The 16,714-nt window shown below is 43.4% G+C and overlaps 1 protein-coding gene across 1 annotated transcript in view; it reads left to right on the plus strand.

Annotated features, from left to right (window-relative positions):
- Positions 1-15,971, plus strand: part of CFAP43 (cilia and flagella associated protein 43) — a 92,591-nt gene extending 76,620 nt beyond the window's left edge. Inside the window, exons 30-39 of the mRNA XM_074999213.1 lie at positions 27-134; positions 1,175-1,261; positions 1,591-1,679; positions 2,079-2,286; positions 3,074-3,186; positions 4,247-4,409; positions 10,161-10,325; positions 10,895-10,975; positions 12,405-12,558; positions 14,061-15,971. Coding sequence (XP_074855314.1) covers positions 27-134; positions 1,175-1,261; positions 1,591-1,679; positions 2,079-2,286; positions 3,074-3,186; positions 4,247-4,409; positions 10,161-10,325; positions 10,895-10,975; positions 12,405-12,558; positions 14,061-14,233 — 1,341 coding nt within the window. The 3' untranslated portion in view covers positions 14,234-15,971. The remainder of the gene's footprint in view (positions 1-26; positions 135-1,174; positions 1,262-1,590; positions 1,680-2,078; positions 2,287-3,073; positions 3,187-4,246; positions 4,410-10,160; positions 10,326-10,894; positions 10,976-12,404; positions 12,559-14,060) is intronic.
- The last annotated feature ends 743 nt before the right edge of the window (positions 15,972-16,714 follow it).

Consider the following 16,714-nt stretch of genomic DNA (forward strand, 5'->3'; position numbering starts at 1 on the left):
ATTTTTCTCCTTGTGATCGTTCCCAGGAAGAACTCAAAATAAGCAACCTCCTTTATTCTTTACTGTTGGATGAAGAACTGAGCACAAGAGAAGCTGGACTAAATCACTTCCTTGAGAAGAAGCGGAAGGAGAAGGTGAATCCACTATAAGGACTGCAAGCATTTTCATATACAACCTGCTCTTTCCAAATAAAAATGTTGCCCAAGCTTCCACAAATAATTTCTCCCATGATTTATACATCTGTTGAGTTATTTTTAAGGGTGGCAGAAGACTCCTGTAATAAAGGCACATCTTCTTGGATATATGTTTCTCTCAGTTTGTCTGGAATTGCTTGTGCGAATTTCCATACTCTGAGGAGAGTATGCTACCGTTTATTAAATACATTATTTTAGTATGCCAGTGGTAGTCTGTAACTTGTCTGGTAGCACCGATAATGCCTTTACTTCAAGAATCTGCACAAAAGGATATCTAATATTGCTATCTTTCTTAAATAAATGATAAATTCAGAGAAATTTGCATCAGTTTCCTGAAACTGAAGTTGTTGGTGCTTACCCACCACTGATGAGCCATATATAAGCCAACATCATGACTGGCATTCAAAATAAACATTTCTGAACTTATATACTAGTATACTATGAAAATTCTGATTATTTTATTTTGGAAGCATACTTATTAATGTAACTGGACGAGTTCTACAGACCTACAAACCTAGGAGCCTCTTGCACTAGCTGATTTAACATCATGCCTTTCAGGGAGTGGGACAGACTCTCAGGGAGCTAGAGACAGCTGTCAACACGTTATATTGCACCCAGATTGCATTGTAAGACATTGCAGTCTATAAAGCACCTGAATATTGTGCTTCTTATGACCAATCTCATTAAAAAGTTGGATAGCTAAATTTTTCATCTGCTGACCCTTCTAAATACTCTTTAGAGATAGCCACCTATAGAAAGCCATTCAGTAATCCAGTGTAGACATCAGGCACATGACATATGGAGTCCTGTCTGTGGTGTCTGCTTAGGAGCATGTTACATCAGAGGTGGATTTAACTCAAGTGTTGTGCCTGAAGCTGAGAAGGGCGATCTCTACAACATGTATAATATGTTTGCATAGCATTCCAGCAGCTCTGTTTACTTTTAGTTCTGCTATTGAAATCCATCTGGTTTTGTTACAGCTTAGTACTGCAGAGGCAGTGAAGGTTGCACGAGCACAAGTTGATGCTTACAGAGAGACCTATGACAACTTGGTAGCTGAAGACAAAGTAAGAGTTCTAGTCATATATTCACACAAATGCAGATGCAGAAAAAACAAAAAGGGGTTCATTCTTGATGAAACACTGAAGTCAGTTGGAATAATTGGTTGCATCAGGTCAAGGTAAGTTTCTTGGGCACAGGGCCAAGACCACTGTCTGCATTTGATCTGCTAGTCTCACTTTTTGTAGACACAGCAAGCCATGGTAAATTGTCATCTCTGAGAGAGGCAGTTTATGAAATCACTCCAGCTCGTGCCTTTTACCATGCTTCATCATTATTCTATATGTCTAGCACATGTGCATGCCAATGTTTCGTTGTGGGGTTTTTTTCTTGCTAGATTCTGGAACGTGGCTTTAGAAAGGAATTTTCTGATGTTCCTGCACATTATATTGATCATCTTTTCAAACTTTACAAACGCCGACCAAGGTAAAATTCCCTTTTGACTCAAATCAGTTTCTATTTGTTATTATTTTTACCTTTATTATGTGTCAGTAGATTCTGTTTTCTAACCTCTGTGAATTATTTAAGTTAGCAGTAGGCCATTGATTACTAACCTGTTGTTAAAACTGCTACTGTGTAACGATGATGGCTGTTAGCCATTGTTAATGATCAATTATGATATGGATGACTGTGATGTTCTCTCCCATATCACATGAGCGATTTAGATTGTGATCAGAATAGTTAATAAATAGCCACCAAAAACCTGCAAGAGAGTAAGATGGTGATGTGAAGTGTTTTTAGTCATATGAAACCTTGTTTCATACAGCAAGTTAGAAGAAAAATAAATATATATTTTACTATGTATGTCATGGCTGATGACGTCAGAGCCCAGAAGATCAAGATGCAACTTGACACTGCTAACCCTTATGGAGATCGGCCAGGCTCAGCCAGAGCTTACAAAGAGGCACTGGCTCACTTAATGAAAGCCATAGATGAAATGGATGATCCTGAAAACATGCCTGAGGGATTAGATCTGGCAGTCTGGGAACGTTTCTGTTTGGCTAGAAGAACAAAAGTGGAAAATGAACAGCTGGTATGTCAAGTGATTGCCATCAGATTTATTGTGCAGTTGTTTTACTGTTTTTGATGGTTTGAGATCTTAACCCAGAGCATCAAGTTCTGAGGACTGGGCAAGAGGCAACACAATGTAGGTGATTTTTGAGTGCCTAGTTCACATCAAGAATGTGAATGAGCTGAGTAGTCATCACTCATTAGCAAAGCTCACTCTTCCAGCAGATACAGAGCAGTATGAATGTTTCCAAGAAAGCAACATCCTGCTCTCCTCCAAAGCAAATAAGTGGGAAGCAGCAGTCACAAAAGATCCCTCCTCATTCTCCTGCCCCCATCACCACCAAAATAAAAGTAACCCATCAAGGTATTTTATGTCATTCTGCAAATGTAAGCTGCATGTAAATCTGCTGCATTTATTTACACTTATGAATGGTTCTTCCTAGAACATCAAGAACAAACCCTAACATAGATAGAAAGCCCTGGTACACTATTAATTGAGGTTACGGTCACCAAGATGCAAATTTTAAACATCCAAGATGTAGATAAGATCTGTTTTGCTTTGCTGAAGTGAGACAGAAATGAGACCTTCCTTTCATCAGTAAGGGGTAAACTTTCAAAGAGCAGGTGAGGACTATTACTGCAGCCTTGTGTGGACTTCCGAGGGAGTCAGGAAGGTAACCTGTTCCCTTATCTAACTCTTAAAAATTTGTTCTTGTGAAAAATGAGCAAAAGTCTGTCTACCGTAGAAGGTTTTTTCCTCTACATTTGCAAAGTTCATTGTGTTCAGTATGGTGATGTTGTTTGTGTAGGTGAAACGGAAAGCCCTGGTGCTAGCAGAGATGCAGGTCTTTCTCCAGAAAAGGATGGATGATGATGAGAAGATGAGGATGGACATTGAAAAAGTTTTAAATGAACTCAATATGTAATGTTGTTTATTATTGCTTTCACATTCATTGATACTTTAGTACTCTGCTGCATCACACTTCTCTCTAAAACCCCTCTAATGGACATAAAGCCCAATTCTGAAAGAGTCTTGACATCATCGAGAGGTTCAGACATATAATGCTGTATTTTTCTCATGCTGCCAGGTACTACAGTTTGGACCTCCCTGATCTAGCACCTTTGGGACCTGACTGGTTCTGAATGGGGAGTTTGCCGGACCAGGAGAGGTCAATTCTGGCTCCTGTGCTGCTGGCTTCAAGGCACTCCTGGTAGAGCCACCAGCTTTCTGGTCAGGTTCACCTCATACCAGCCAACCCTGCTGCTGGTCCTGGCTACAAGGCTCTGCTTCCTATCTCCATCTGCCAGCTTAGCTCCTTTTGTAGCCTTGGCCTTGTTCCAGCTGCCACTCCCCCAGCCAGCAGACCAGCTCTGTTCCCAGTTCTAGCCAGGCTTCCGGCAGCCAGCCCCTCTGAAACTTGACTCCCAGCCAACTCGTGTTCCTAGCTGCTGAGGCTCTCTGGTCCAGTGGCTCGGTAGTTCAGAGAGTCCTGAACAAGAGAGGTCCAACCTGTACACCATCTGGTTCTCACCATTTTTGAGATGGGAGTGTTATTTGGGAACAAAGTCCAAGTAGATAATTTATATAGAAAGAAAGGTACTTGGCTAGGCTGGAGGAGGTTTCTGTGACGCTTTTAGGATTATTGCTAAAATTTTTGTTTGTTCAATAGGGGCTTTCTCCCTTTTAACTTCTGCTTGACCTGGCAGTGAAGACAAAAACACAATCTGTATGTAAATAAGTAAGATGTCACATGCAAAGCACTGACTGTAAGAGCAAAATGGAGGAAACAGTGAGGGAGCAAACCCTTGTTGAAATGTACATTAGGTCATCAGCAAACACAAAGAATTATGAAAATTATAGTGACCCTTTCTGGTCTTCAGATGCTTTCCAAAACATTATTACCCTCTGATCAAACAGAAGATTTAAAACACAAGCATTTTATTGCTCATTAAAAACTTCTATTGGGTTTTTGCAATTTTAGGCTACGAGAGGACAAGATGAGGTTTCAGCTGGATTTGACAATCCAATTTCTGCTTAAACAAGGACAGGTGGAATTGGAGAATGCTGCTGAGCTAATACCAGATTACACTGATGCTATTCTCATTCACAAGAGTGTGATTGAAGAACTGAATTGCACAGTCCGGGTAAGTTACATTTTCTGGGGGAAATTAGGGCTTTTAATTAATGGATTTGCCTTTGGAGACTACAACTTTCATCTAGTTTGACATCTCTGTAACACATGATTTAGTCTTGTTTAATGACATACCATACATCAATGGGCTGAGCTGTAATTTTTGTTTTGAAAGGTCCTTGAAGGTACAGTAGAAGTTGTATTATCTGGCATTTGGATAACCAGCAATTTTGGTTAACCAGCATCTGCCAAGCCAGCAGTGGCAAGGCCAGCTGCCTGGTTTGGGCCAGTGGTAGTGGGGCTGGCAGCTGAGGGGACAGCAGCCCCACCATGAGTAACCAGCACTTTTGATTAGCCTGCATCTCTAGTTCCACAGGGATGCCGATTATTCAAGCTTGTACTGTATTATGAGTTCTGAAAAATTTCTAAAATAAAGGCTATTATCCTGAGCACTGATCAGTGTAATCCTTATCAATGGAAAAGCAAGATCTTTAAGCACTATGTCCATTATGTACATGCTGTATGTAGAGAATTAATATCCTTTACACCACTCCTATATTCCCTCGTTGTGCAGTCATGTTAACTAGCTGAATGTTGGCTTACAATGAAACTTTCAAATGTTAAGCAGTTCTTTTATATAAAGGTGAAATTGTGGGATCAGACATGACACATTTCATTTTTCATGCTCACAATAAAAGTTATTTTCTTGGCATCCCAGCTGCATAAAAATATGCTTTTTATTGCTACTGCATACAGCCTTCAGTGATAACTGCAAAATACCCGACATTGAGATAAGTTCATATATTGTAGAGGAAAAGTGCTTGGGCCCAGCTTTTTAAAGGTTTTAAACTGCAGTCAATGCCTATGTGCCCTCTCTCCTCATGTGTGTGCTACATCCCCAGTTTTCAATGGCATTTAGGCATTGCTGAGCTCAGCCTTGCAATGCCTACATGATTTAGTAGCCTCAATCTCATTTCAAAAAGGGACTTAAGCACTTAGGAGCCAAAATGCCATTCACAGTTGATGGGATTTAGGTTTCTGAATCTCCTTTGAGATTGGAAGGCTCCTAAATCACTTAGGCTTTGCAAGGCTGAACTTAGCCAATGCCTAAATATCTTTAAAAACTTGTGATATGTAGCACTTACATCAGGTAGGAGAACAGACTGGTTCTGACTGCAGTTGTTTCACCCTCCCTTTTGATACAAGCCTGATGTGGTAGCTTTAATTTAAGGTGTCAGTAAAAGGCAACAAGTTCCACAGAAAAGAACACACGAATGGCCATACTAGGTTAGACTAATGGCCCACCTTAGCCCTGTATCCTGTCTTCTGGGAATGGCCAATGCTAGGTGCATAAGAGGGACTCAACAGAACAGGTAATCATCGAGTGATCCATCCTCTTATTATCCATGCCCAGATTCTGGCAGTCAGAGGCTAGAGACACTCAGAATTTGGGATTGCCTCCCAGACCATCTTAGCTAAAATGTTTGATTGATCTGTCCCATATCTAATTTTTTTTATCCCAGTTATGAGTTTTGTTCCCCGCCCCCATCCTCTGGCAATGAGTTCCACAGGTTGACTGTGCATTGTATGTACTTCCTTTCGTTTGTCTTAAATCTGCTTCTTGTCAATTTCATTGGATGACCTTAGTTCTTATATAATGTGAAAGAGTAATTACCTCCTAATCCACTTCCTATATACCAGTAGTTCTCAAACTTTTTGGCATCACCCCGCCCTTTTGATTTCTGAGAAACCCTCATACCTCCCACCTCTTCTTTACCATCATCCAGCCCCCCTTTTAACAAAAAATTCAATTTGTAATTTAAAATAAACACAAAAACTTGATATAAAATGTTAGTTAAAATTAAAAATAAGCAGAAACAGTTTTTCTTGACCCCTTGTGGGTGCTTGGTGCAGCCCTAGCTGGCCAGCTGCTTGAGCCCCATACCTGCTGCCAGAGCTTCCCATGCCAGCCACCCACCCAACCGAGTCATACGCTGCCAGAGCTGCCCACCCAAGCCCAGCGCCACCAGGGCCAGCCCTCAGCCCACCCACCCAAGCCCTGTACTTCCAGGACCAGCTGCCTGCCTACTAGTTGCCCCCTCCATCCGTGGGCCAGCCTCCTGAGCTACCTGCCCAAGCCCCATGTGGCCAGGGCCAGCAGCCCTCCTGCCATCCCCAGCCACTTGAGCCCCACGCTGCCAGGGCCAGCAGCCTGAGCTACATGTTGCTGGGGCCAACCGCTCACCTGTCAGCCCAAGCCACCCAAGCCCCATGCTACTGGGGCCAGCTGCCTGAGCCCCACACTGCCATGGCCAGTTGTCAGCCCGCCAGCCCAAGCCCTGTGCTGCTGGGACCAGCCGCTTGCCCGCCAGCCTGAGCCTCACGCTGCCAGGGCCTGCTCCTCACCCACCAGCCTGAGCCCTGGGCTGCCAGGGCCAGCCACCTGAGCCCCACACTTCAGGGCTAGCCGCCAACCCCAGCCACCTGAGCCCTGCATTGCGGGGGCCAGCTGCCCAAGCCCTGTGAGTCCCGCAAACCATCCGACTGGCTGAGCCTCACAAGCCCTGCGAGCCACTTGCCTGAGCCCCTCCCTTCTCACAAACCCAGGTACCCCCAGTCCCCACGCTCTTACCTCATCCCCCTCACCTGAGCCAATCACCCCAGCCCCCTCATCTAACCTCATCATCCTCCTTCTTCCCCCAGCAACTCACACTCACTCACCGTTGCAGAAGGCAGCTAGCTCCACGTGGGTCTTTGCCAGCTGTCCACTTTTTACAGCAGCTGTGCCAGGTCACCCATGTAAAATGGCAGGGGCTGAGAGCCAGAAGCAAAGGCTGGCTCTTTCTTGGGGTGGGAGGAATGATGTGGGGGGGCTGGGTTGCCTCATGCTCCCTCTGGAATTTATTCACACACCCCCAGTTTGGGAACCCATGCTATACACCACTGATTTTATAGATCTCAGTCATAATCCCACTACCCTTTCATATCTTTTCCAAGCTGAAAAGTTCCAGACTTTTAAATCTCCCCTTAATTATTCTTATTGCCCTTCGCTGTGTCTTTTCTAATTCTAGTATGTTTTTGGGAAGAGGCAACTAGAACTGCACATAGTATTCAAGGTATGGACATAACATGGATTTATACAGTGGCAGTATATTTTCTGTCATATTAGCTAGCCCTTTCCAAATGGTTCCTAATATTGTTTGCTTTTTTTGACATGTGGTCAGTCTGGAGTGCGAAGAAGATCCTGAACAATGTCGGAGCAAGCATGCATCCTTGTTTGACGCCACTCCTGATTCTGAAAGCATCCGATAATGCACCGTCATATTGGACGGTTCCTCTCATGTCTTCGTGGAACGACTGGATCATTTTGAGTAACCGTGGAGGACAGCCTATCTTGTGGAGCAGTTTGAACAGACCATCCCTGCTGACCAAGTCAAAGGCCTTGATCAGGTCGATGAAGGCTATGTAGAGTGGCTTCCTCTGCTCCCTGCATTTCTCCTGCAGCTGCCTTAGAGAGAAGACCATGTCAACGGTAGACCTCTCTGCGCGGAATCTGCACTATGATTCGGGGTACACCCTCTCAGCAATCTTCTGGAGTCTGCCAAGGATGACGCGAGCAAACAGTTTACCAGTGACGCTTAGGAGGGAGATTCCACGGTAGTTGTTGCAGTCGCTTCTGTCTCCTTTGTTCTTATACAGCGTTACAATGTTAGCATCACGCATATCCTGTGGAACCTCACCCTCTTTCCAGCACAGGCACAGTAGCTCATGTAGGGGTTCCAGGAGTGTGTCCGTGGCACACTTGCTTACCTCTGGTGGTATACCATCCTGGCCAGGGGCCTTTCCTGCTGCAATGCTGTTGATGGCTCTCTTCAGTTCATCCATAGTCGGTTCTTGATCCAGTTCGTCCATTACTGGTAGGAGCTCGACGGCATCGAGGGCTGCGTCAACCACAACGTTCTCGCGTGAGTACAGCTCGGAGTAGTGCTCAACCCAGTGCTCCATCTGTTTGGCTTTGTCAGCGATGACTTCACCAGATTTGGATTTCAGAGGTGCCATCTTGTTCTGGGTGGGTCCTAATGCCTTCTTCATACCCTCATACATTCCTCTGAGATTACCAAAGTCAGCACAGGTCTGGATGCTGCTGCATAGCTGCAGCCAGTGGTTGTTGGCACAGCGCCTGGCTGTCTGCTGTACTGTTCTTCTGGCCACTCTAAGTGCTTGCTGGGTACTCTGGCTCAGTGAGCGTTTGTACTCCAGGAGTGCAGCGTGCTTCTTTTCAATGACTGGAATCATCTCATCGGAGTTAGCTTCGAACCAGACGTTCGTGTTTCTAGCTCTTCTTCCAAACACCGACAAGGCCATGTTGTAAACTGTATCCCTCAGATGTTGCCACTTGGATGTCACATCGGCGCCCCCAGGGCCGCTGCGCAGATTTTCCTGGAGGGTCTCTCTGAACTTTTCAGCTTTCTCCGAGTTTGCTGTCTTTCTGAAGCATGCCTTTGGATCTTCAACAGAGGGCATCTTGCTGCACACAAGATCTGATGGGAAACTGTTTAATGTTGCAAGGCTGAAAGCTAAGTCTAAGGTGCGGGAAGTCCTCATCAGAGACATGCTGTTCGCAGATGATGCTGCTGTAGTGTCTCACACAGAAGACCAGCTTCAAAAACTGCTGGATCAGTTCTCCAAAGTGTGCAAGGACTTTGGGCTTACCATCAGCCTAAAGAAGACAAACGTACTCGGTCAGGATGTTGCTGAATCCCCATCAATCAGCATTGACAACTGTACGTTAGAGGTCGTCCACGAGTTCGTTTACCTCGGGTCCACCATCACTGACACCCTGTCGTTGGACACTAAGCTAAATAGGAGGATGGGAAAAGCGGCCACAACTCTGTCCAGACTCAGCAAGAGAGTGTGGAATAACAACAAGCTGTACACTCACACCAAAATGCAAGTCTACAGAGCCTGCATCCTCAGCACCCTCCTTTATGGCAGCGAGACTTGGACCCTGTATGCCCGCCAGGAAAAGAAGCTGAACGTCTTCCACTTGCACTGCCTCAGGCACATCCTTGGAATATCATGGAAGGACAGAGTGACCAGCACCGCCATCCTCGAGCAAGCTGGAATCCCAACCATGCACACCCTCCTCAGGCAGCGTCGGCTCCGCTGGCTTGGCCACGTCCACAGGATGAATGATGGAAGGATTCCAAAAGACATCCTGTATGGTGAGCTAGCCTCTGGCAAAAGACCTCCCGGACGCCCCCAGTTGCGCTACAAAGATGTCTGCAAGAGAGACCTCAGAGAGGTAGACATCGAGCTGGACAACTGGGAAGAACTAGCAGACGACCGCAGCGGATGGAGGCAGGGGTTACACAAGGGCCTTCAGAAGGGCGAGATGAGGATCAGACAGCTAGCAGAGGAGAAGCGAGCGCACAGAAAGCACACTAAGGACTTGCCAGACACCCACCACATCTGCAAGAGATGCAGCAAGGACTGTCACTCTCGTGTGGGTCTTCATAGTCACAGTAGACGCTGTAAATGAAGTCCTCAATTGAAACTATAAAGGGCGCGTTCCATAGTCTATGCAGACTGAAGGATGCCTACTACTACTACTACTGGTCAGTCTGGCCATCAGTCTCTGTAAAGGATTGCAATGTTTTACATTAAAATTGCTGAAATTAGATGTTGGGAGACTTGTCTATTCTGTTACAGAAACAATTATTCTATAATCCATGAAATGTTGAAATTAAGCTCTCTTTTTCAGGCTCAAGGCGAAAAGAAAATTGCTAGCATGGTGGAAAGTAAAGACTTCTCTAAAGGGATATTTCAGTTGGAATGGGAACATAAAAAAATGAAGATGCTGATGGAAGATCTTAACCAGAGGGCTCGGGATATACAAAAACTGCATGTTTCAAGAGATCGTCAGCTAGTAAGTAACTCTGAAACGTACCCTGAAATAGTAACTCCGTGGCTACGGGCCATATTCAAACTAGCACTGCTATTTTGAGTGTGGTATTCCATTTCCGCTACCTCTCATTGTGAGAGGGGTAGCATAAACCTCGAAATAGTGCTTATTTTGAACTTCAGTGCTGTTTGGATGGCACAAGGTTTGAAATAAGTTAACTCGAAATAATTTACAGTTTGCACAAATTGCATCAATTATTTTGAGTTACAGAGACAGTCTAGACATAGCATTAGAGACTATAGATTTTGAGAGCTGCTTCTCAGAACAGACACACTTAAGATAGAGTATGTTAGAGTTCACAGTGGTGGACATAATACATGGTTGCTTGGACAGAATGTTCTCAAGGACTCAAGCAGCATCTGACATCTTAGACATGTTCATTTGATTATTTACAGAAATGTTTTGTGCAATGCAAGATTAAAATAAACATTTGTCTAAGTTTCATACAGCATAACTGCCAACATAGAATTTTGGAATAGTTGAAAAACACTCAGCAACCCAGGTGTCTGATTTCACTCTCTTTAATTCTGCAGTTCCTGAGTGTACTCAACTATGACAGCCGCATCAACCAACAGGTTTCAGTAATGGAGCAGACGCTTGTTGTGATGGACAAGGTAAATCCTAAATGTGTTGTACCTAGTAAGTTCTGAGGGGTGGGAGGATGCAAATGCACCTTCATCTACAAGCCCCTCCCCCCCAGAGTTTGGCATGGAGGTCTCATGATTTCATTGGGCCACCAATGGGGTGTGCAAATACTTGGAGTTGCAGAGAAAAGTGCAGCCAGAACCTGAGGAAACAGCTCTGGAGGAACCAGAAAAGGGTCTGCGACCTAGTAGACTCAAGGTAGATGTGTACGAGGGTCTGCCACATGCTGCAGAAAGGGTAAGCATCAGGCAAGAGGGGGGTGAAGCAGACGAGGTACATGCACATGTTCATGGCTCCATGTAGCCCGCTAAATGTTCTGTAAATGAACAAAACAAAACTCTTTCCCTTCCTCTTCAACTAAGAACACCTATTGCCCTTGCTGTCCTTATCCTTGACAACAAACTCTGGCTCATCACATTTGTTTGTATCTGCCTACATACAAAAAAGCCTGAGCACAGCACCCATCCACTGGCTCATCCAAATAGAATTTGCTCTTTTTTAAAAGCATCCATGGATTTGTATCAGCATATGATCGCACCATTTCCCACTTTGTCTCCTTATGCTCCTCCCCACAACTTTAGCATTTGCCACTTTCCTCTCCCTACTTTCACACAGTTTCACCAGAGTCCCTTCATCCCTGTAGGTCCTACTATTTGAATAGTAGTCCTGCATCTTTGCCTCTTTGTTTTCACCTCCTTTCAAGTTTCATCTTGAAGTCTCTTTCCAGCTGGTCTGTATCTCTAACTTTTTCCTGGCTACGTCTACACTAGCCCCAAACTTCGAAATACCCACGCAAATGGCCATTTCGAAGTTTACTAATGAAGCAGTGAAATGCATATTCAGCGCTTCATTAGCATGCGGGCAGCCGTGGCGCTTCGAAATTGACACAGCTCGCCGCCACGCAGCTCATTCCGACAGGGCTCCTTTTTGAAAGGACCCCGCCTACTTCGAAGTCCCCTTATTCCTATCTGCTCATGGGAATAAGGGGACTTCGAAGTAGGCAGGGTCCTTTCGAAAAGGAGCCACGCCGGGATGAGCCACGCGGCGGCCAGCCGCACCAATTTTGAAGCGCCGCGGCCGCCCGCATGCTAATGAGACGCTGAATATGCATTTCAGCGCTTCATTAGTAAACTTCGAAATGGCCATGCAAATGGCCATTTCGAAGTTTGGGGCTAGTGTAGACACAGCCATTATGTTGTAACTCCATAAAGAATGTTGGAATACAGTTTGTATGAAAGATAATGTACTGTGTAAAATAAAGTTGTATTGTCCTAACTAGACAAATATAAAAGCAAACTGAACCCCAAGGTGGTGCATCATTTGCTGTATTTCCTTAAAGTTTGTCCAGGTATCTTTAATAAAGTTGCATATTTGCTTTATTCAACTGGAAATGCACAGCTGCACAAGAAGCACGTGAAGAACCGTCAGCAAATATTTAAAGATCTGGAGAAGCGCATCTGTCTAAAAGAACAAGCTAACTACAAACTAAGCCGGGAGCTCCAAGAAATGCTTGTGTCTGTTTCAGAAAGACAGCATATCTTTGAAGCAGCCGGTGAGTCACATTCTGTAGCACACGTTAGGTCACAAGTAAAGGACATTCATAAAATACATCTCCAAAGTTGGTCAGTTCTGCTCTCCATTAGCAGAACGCCAGGAACAAAGCATTGCCAGCAGCAAATTTTTATTTTACATATTCACAGCTGGTATTGCCCTGTCTAAGAGAACAATTTCAATATCCATCTAATTCTAAGGATATGACTTCAGATTTTTGCTCCTGGTGTAACTCAAGTTAACTAACTGATTCTAGTGTAAATGGGGGAAGCTCCACTGAAGTCACACAAGTACTACTATTTGCAACAGTAGAGAATTTGGTAGGTCTTAGTCCTATGAAAAATAAATTCACCCCTTTTCATCTCACCATTTGTGCCTGGACAAAACCCAGAAGTAGCAAAACATTGCAAGAGCAAACATTGGTCGCCAAGTATGAGCTCTGTCAAATGTGTAGCCCACACCATACAAAATGAGATACCTGGAGGCAGGGCCTATAATTACTCCTGGGGGAATTCTGCACCAAAATATTAAAAATTGTGTACACAAAATATGTAAATTCTGTATATTTTATTTGTCAAAATAACACAATGTAAGCATAGCAGTTTTAATTAATTTGGTCATTTATTTCAATATACCTGTCAACATGTATGATGTCTCTAACAATACAGACAAGAAGAAACATTTTCTGAAACTTTTAACAAGTAGGTTCCCTACTAAGCATATTAAAACAGAACTCTGAATAATAATTCATTTCAACTGCAGTATAGAATCTTATTTCCTGCACCTCTTCAGAAGCACGCCAAAAGCTTGGGGGAGACAGGGGTAACAGAGAAGCTGAAGGACAGGGAAATAATTGCTGGGAATAAGCCTGGATGTGAATTTGGGGGTTTGCTGCATATGGGTGGGAAAAGTATGGATTTATTTTTTGGGTGGGGTTGGCAAGTGACTGATAGGAAATTTCCCCATACACACCCTCAGTCTCTCCCAGTGAGGTATCTCTGCTGTGTCTCCATGTGTCTCATTCCTGTGTGGCCCTACACACCCTCTCCCTGCCCTCATATGTTTGTGTCCCCACTTAGCCCTCCCCCTCCCCTTCTCCCTGTAGCTCTGCACCTCCCTTCTTATGGCCCTGTGCCTCCACTTCCATTACACCACCCCACCTCAGTCTGTCTCCCCAGCACTAGCCCTTATAATCTCCTGGCTGACCCATTAGCAGTCTCACATAGCCTGTCTTCCCACAGGCCCTGACTCCTCATCTAGCCAAACACTCCCAGGTGTTCTGAAGGCAGGCTGAGTTTTTCTTTGCCTGATATAGCTGGGAACAGCAGTGTGCAAGCAAAAGGCAGAAGTACAACAACATTCCAGCAGAAACTTTCTTCTGCACAACATACTAAAAATAAGTACAGTTCCCTAATTATGCATGCACACAGTAGTGCAAAATTCCCCCCAAAAGTAAACAGCTATCTTCTCTAGTATGAGCCATTTCTGGTATTTTGCTTGCAGACACACAACTGGTTGCAGAGAAAGCTGCAAAGGAACGTTACCAGGATATTGTGCATCGACGACAACTAGTGGATCTTGCAAAAGAACAGGCCCAAGAAATTTCAGTTCTTCAGGCAGAAGTTGAAAGACTGAGAATGAGAACATTTCCTGCCCTTTTTGAAACTGAATATTAGAAGGGTACTTCTACAGCCATAAATGCATGCTAGTTCATCGCTGCTTCTCTCCTTTTCTGATCCTGGACACCTCTCTTTAAAAATGAATAGATTTCCTCCTTTATTTACTAGACTGAGTATGAAGGGTACTTTGTATGTTTTAGACCCAGTTTTGGTGTGGCTTTTGTAAACTGTAGTTTTAAATGATTTCATAGCTTAATGACAGGCACCTGTTTATTACTATAAAACAGAAGTTTTGAACATTGACATTTTGTATTCTATAGTCTACAATGCATGTTCATAGGATCCTGAAGAATGGAAGCAGTTAATGAAACTCTGAATTTTATTTATATTTCTTGCCCCTTATATTTTCCTAAAACAGAAATAGAATAACTAAAAATAGTTTTGTTAACATTCAAATTACTAATATATGTGTAGAATTAAATCACAAATATATTGGTTATTTAAAACAAAACTGTTCATCAGCATTGCTACATGCTACCATGATGATAGGCTACGTTAGACAATTTAGCTTGATTATATTATAATTTAAAAAGAAAAACACAGTCCTGCTTAACACCTAAGTCCAGGATGTGTGTTTTACCTCTTTAGTTGCTGCCATTGCACACTGAACAGGTCAAGGTCTGCAAACATCACAGGAAAATGCTCTCAACACTATTTTTTCACGTCTTGTTTTTTCACTTCCTATAATTGATACGCACTTCTGAACTCAGCAGTCTTGGTAAGTGACATATGAACTGATTTTCAACACTTAAATTCTGGGTAATGCAATTTAAGTCTACACACAAACTTAATTTTGAATTCTAAAGTACTGAACATTTTTCATTTTTAAATCATTATTAATTTCTCATTTCTGCTTTTAGATTTTTTTTTTTAAATTCAGTGAAGTGGGATAAATTTTACAGTCCTTAGATTAAATAATCCTTATTAGAGAACTACCCTACAAGACTCTTCTTTAAGCAGTCACTATCCCCCACTAATGGAGTCTAACTTCAGATGTGTTGGTATGCAATTTATTTTCATACCACCTCTCTCCCCAAAGATTATGGGAACTGAAAAGAGGAGCCTTTAGTTAATTCTACCAAGTGGTCTAAGATGGACCAGCACACAAATTACCTGCCATTATAAATCTCCCACACCACAACTGTTTCTTCTCTCCTCTTTCCTAGGAAATATGCCTCAAGTCAGCCCTATTGACATTACTTAACAATATTAATATTTTTTTTTAGCAAACACTACATTTGTTAACAAAACTTTTTGATTGCTGTTTCTGCCTTCTATGACAATTGACTTCTCTTTATTGTTTTAACTATGATTCATAATTAGTCTAATTACCCATCCAAGGTTCTTCCCAGTTGTCTTATATCTTACGAAGCCCTCATTGGGGGCAGGGCTGGAGTTCCAAAGTACCAGGGCTGAAGAGCCACTGTTTTAGTCCCCTTTTCTTCTTTGTAACCATACAGATTATGAAATGATTTAATAATAAACATGGCTTACATAAATTCCTAGTTGGCAGTAAAATTCATCCACCCAAGAGGGCCTTCCTGCAGAATTTAGCATCACCTGGTGGACAGAAGCATCTGGAATGACAAAATGAATATATGCTACTTCTAAACTAAATTGTTTTCCTTATTTCCCTACAGGTACATCAGAAGGAAGCATAAATGGGCACATGTACAATAAAGCTAACATGCAGCAGAATAAGAATCTGTGGCCGTGTCTACACTAGCCCCAAACTTCGAAATGGCCACGCAAATGGCCATTTCGAAGTTTACTAATGAAGCGCTGAAATGCATATTCAGCGCTTCATTAGCATGCGGGCGGCCGCGGCACTTCGAAATTGACACGGCTCGCTGCTGCACGGCTCGTCCCAACAGGGCTCCTTTTCGAAAGGACCCTGCCTACTTCGAAGTCCCCTTATTCCCATGAGCAGATGGGAATAAGGGGACTTCGAAGTAGGCAGGGTCCTTTTGAAAAGGAGCCCCGTCGGGACGAGCCGCGCCAATTTCGAAGCGCTGCGGCCGCCCACATGCTAATGAAGCGCTAAATATGTATTTCAGCGCTTCATTAGTAAACTTTGAAATGGCCATTTGCGTGGCCATTTCGAAGTTTGGGGCTAGTGTAGATGTAGCCTGTATGCGCACAACTAGTTGGTGCATTCTAGAGGTGCATGAGACACTTGGGCGTTCTTATGAACTTACACTGCAGCTGTGTCTACGCTTTCATTCCTCTTTCAAAAGAGGAATGCAAATGAGGGAAATTGAAAATGCACATGAAACACCGATTTACATAGCGTGTGCTTCATTTGCGTAATCTGTTTGGTGGAGATTCTTTTAAAAGAAAAAAAAGCAGTGTAGATGGGGCTCTTTCAAAAATAAACCCTATCTATACTGCTTTTTTGTCTTTTGAAAGAATCTCTTCCAAAAAGAGATTATGCAAATGAAGTATGAGAAATGTAAATCAGTGCTTTATTTGCATTTT

The sequence above is a fragment of the Carettochelys insculpta genome, chromosome 7, assembly GCF_033958435.1.
Source record: "Carettochelys insculpta isolate YL-2023 chromosome 7, ASM3395843v1, whole genome shotgun sequence".
In the NCBI taxonomy this organism is placed as follows: Eukaryota; Metazoa; Chordata; order Testudines; family Carettochelyidae; genus Carettochelys; species Carettochelys insculpta.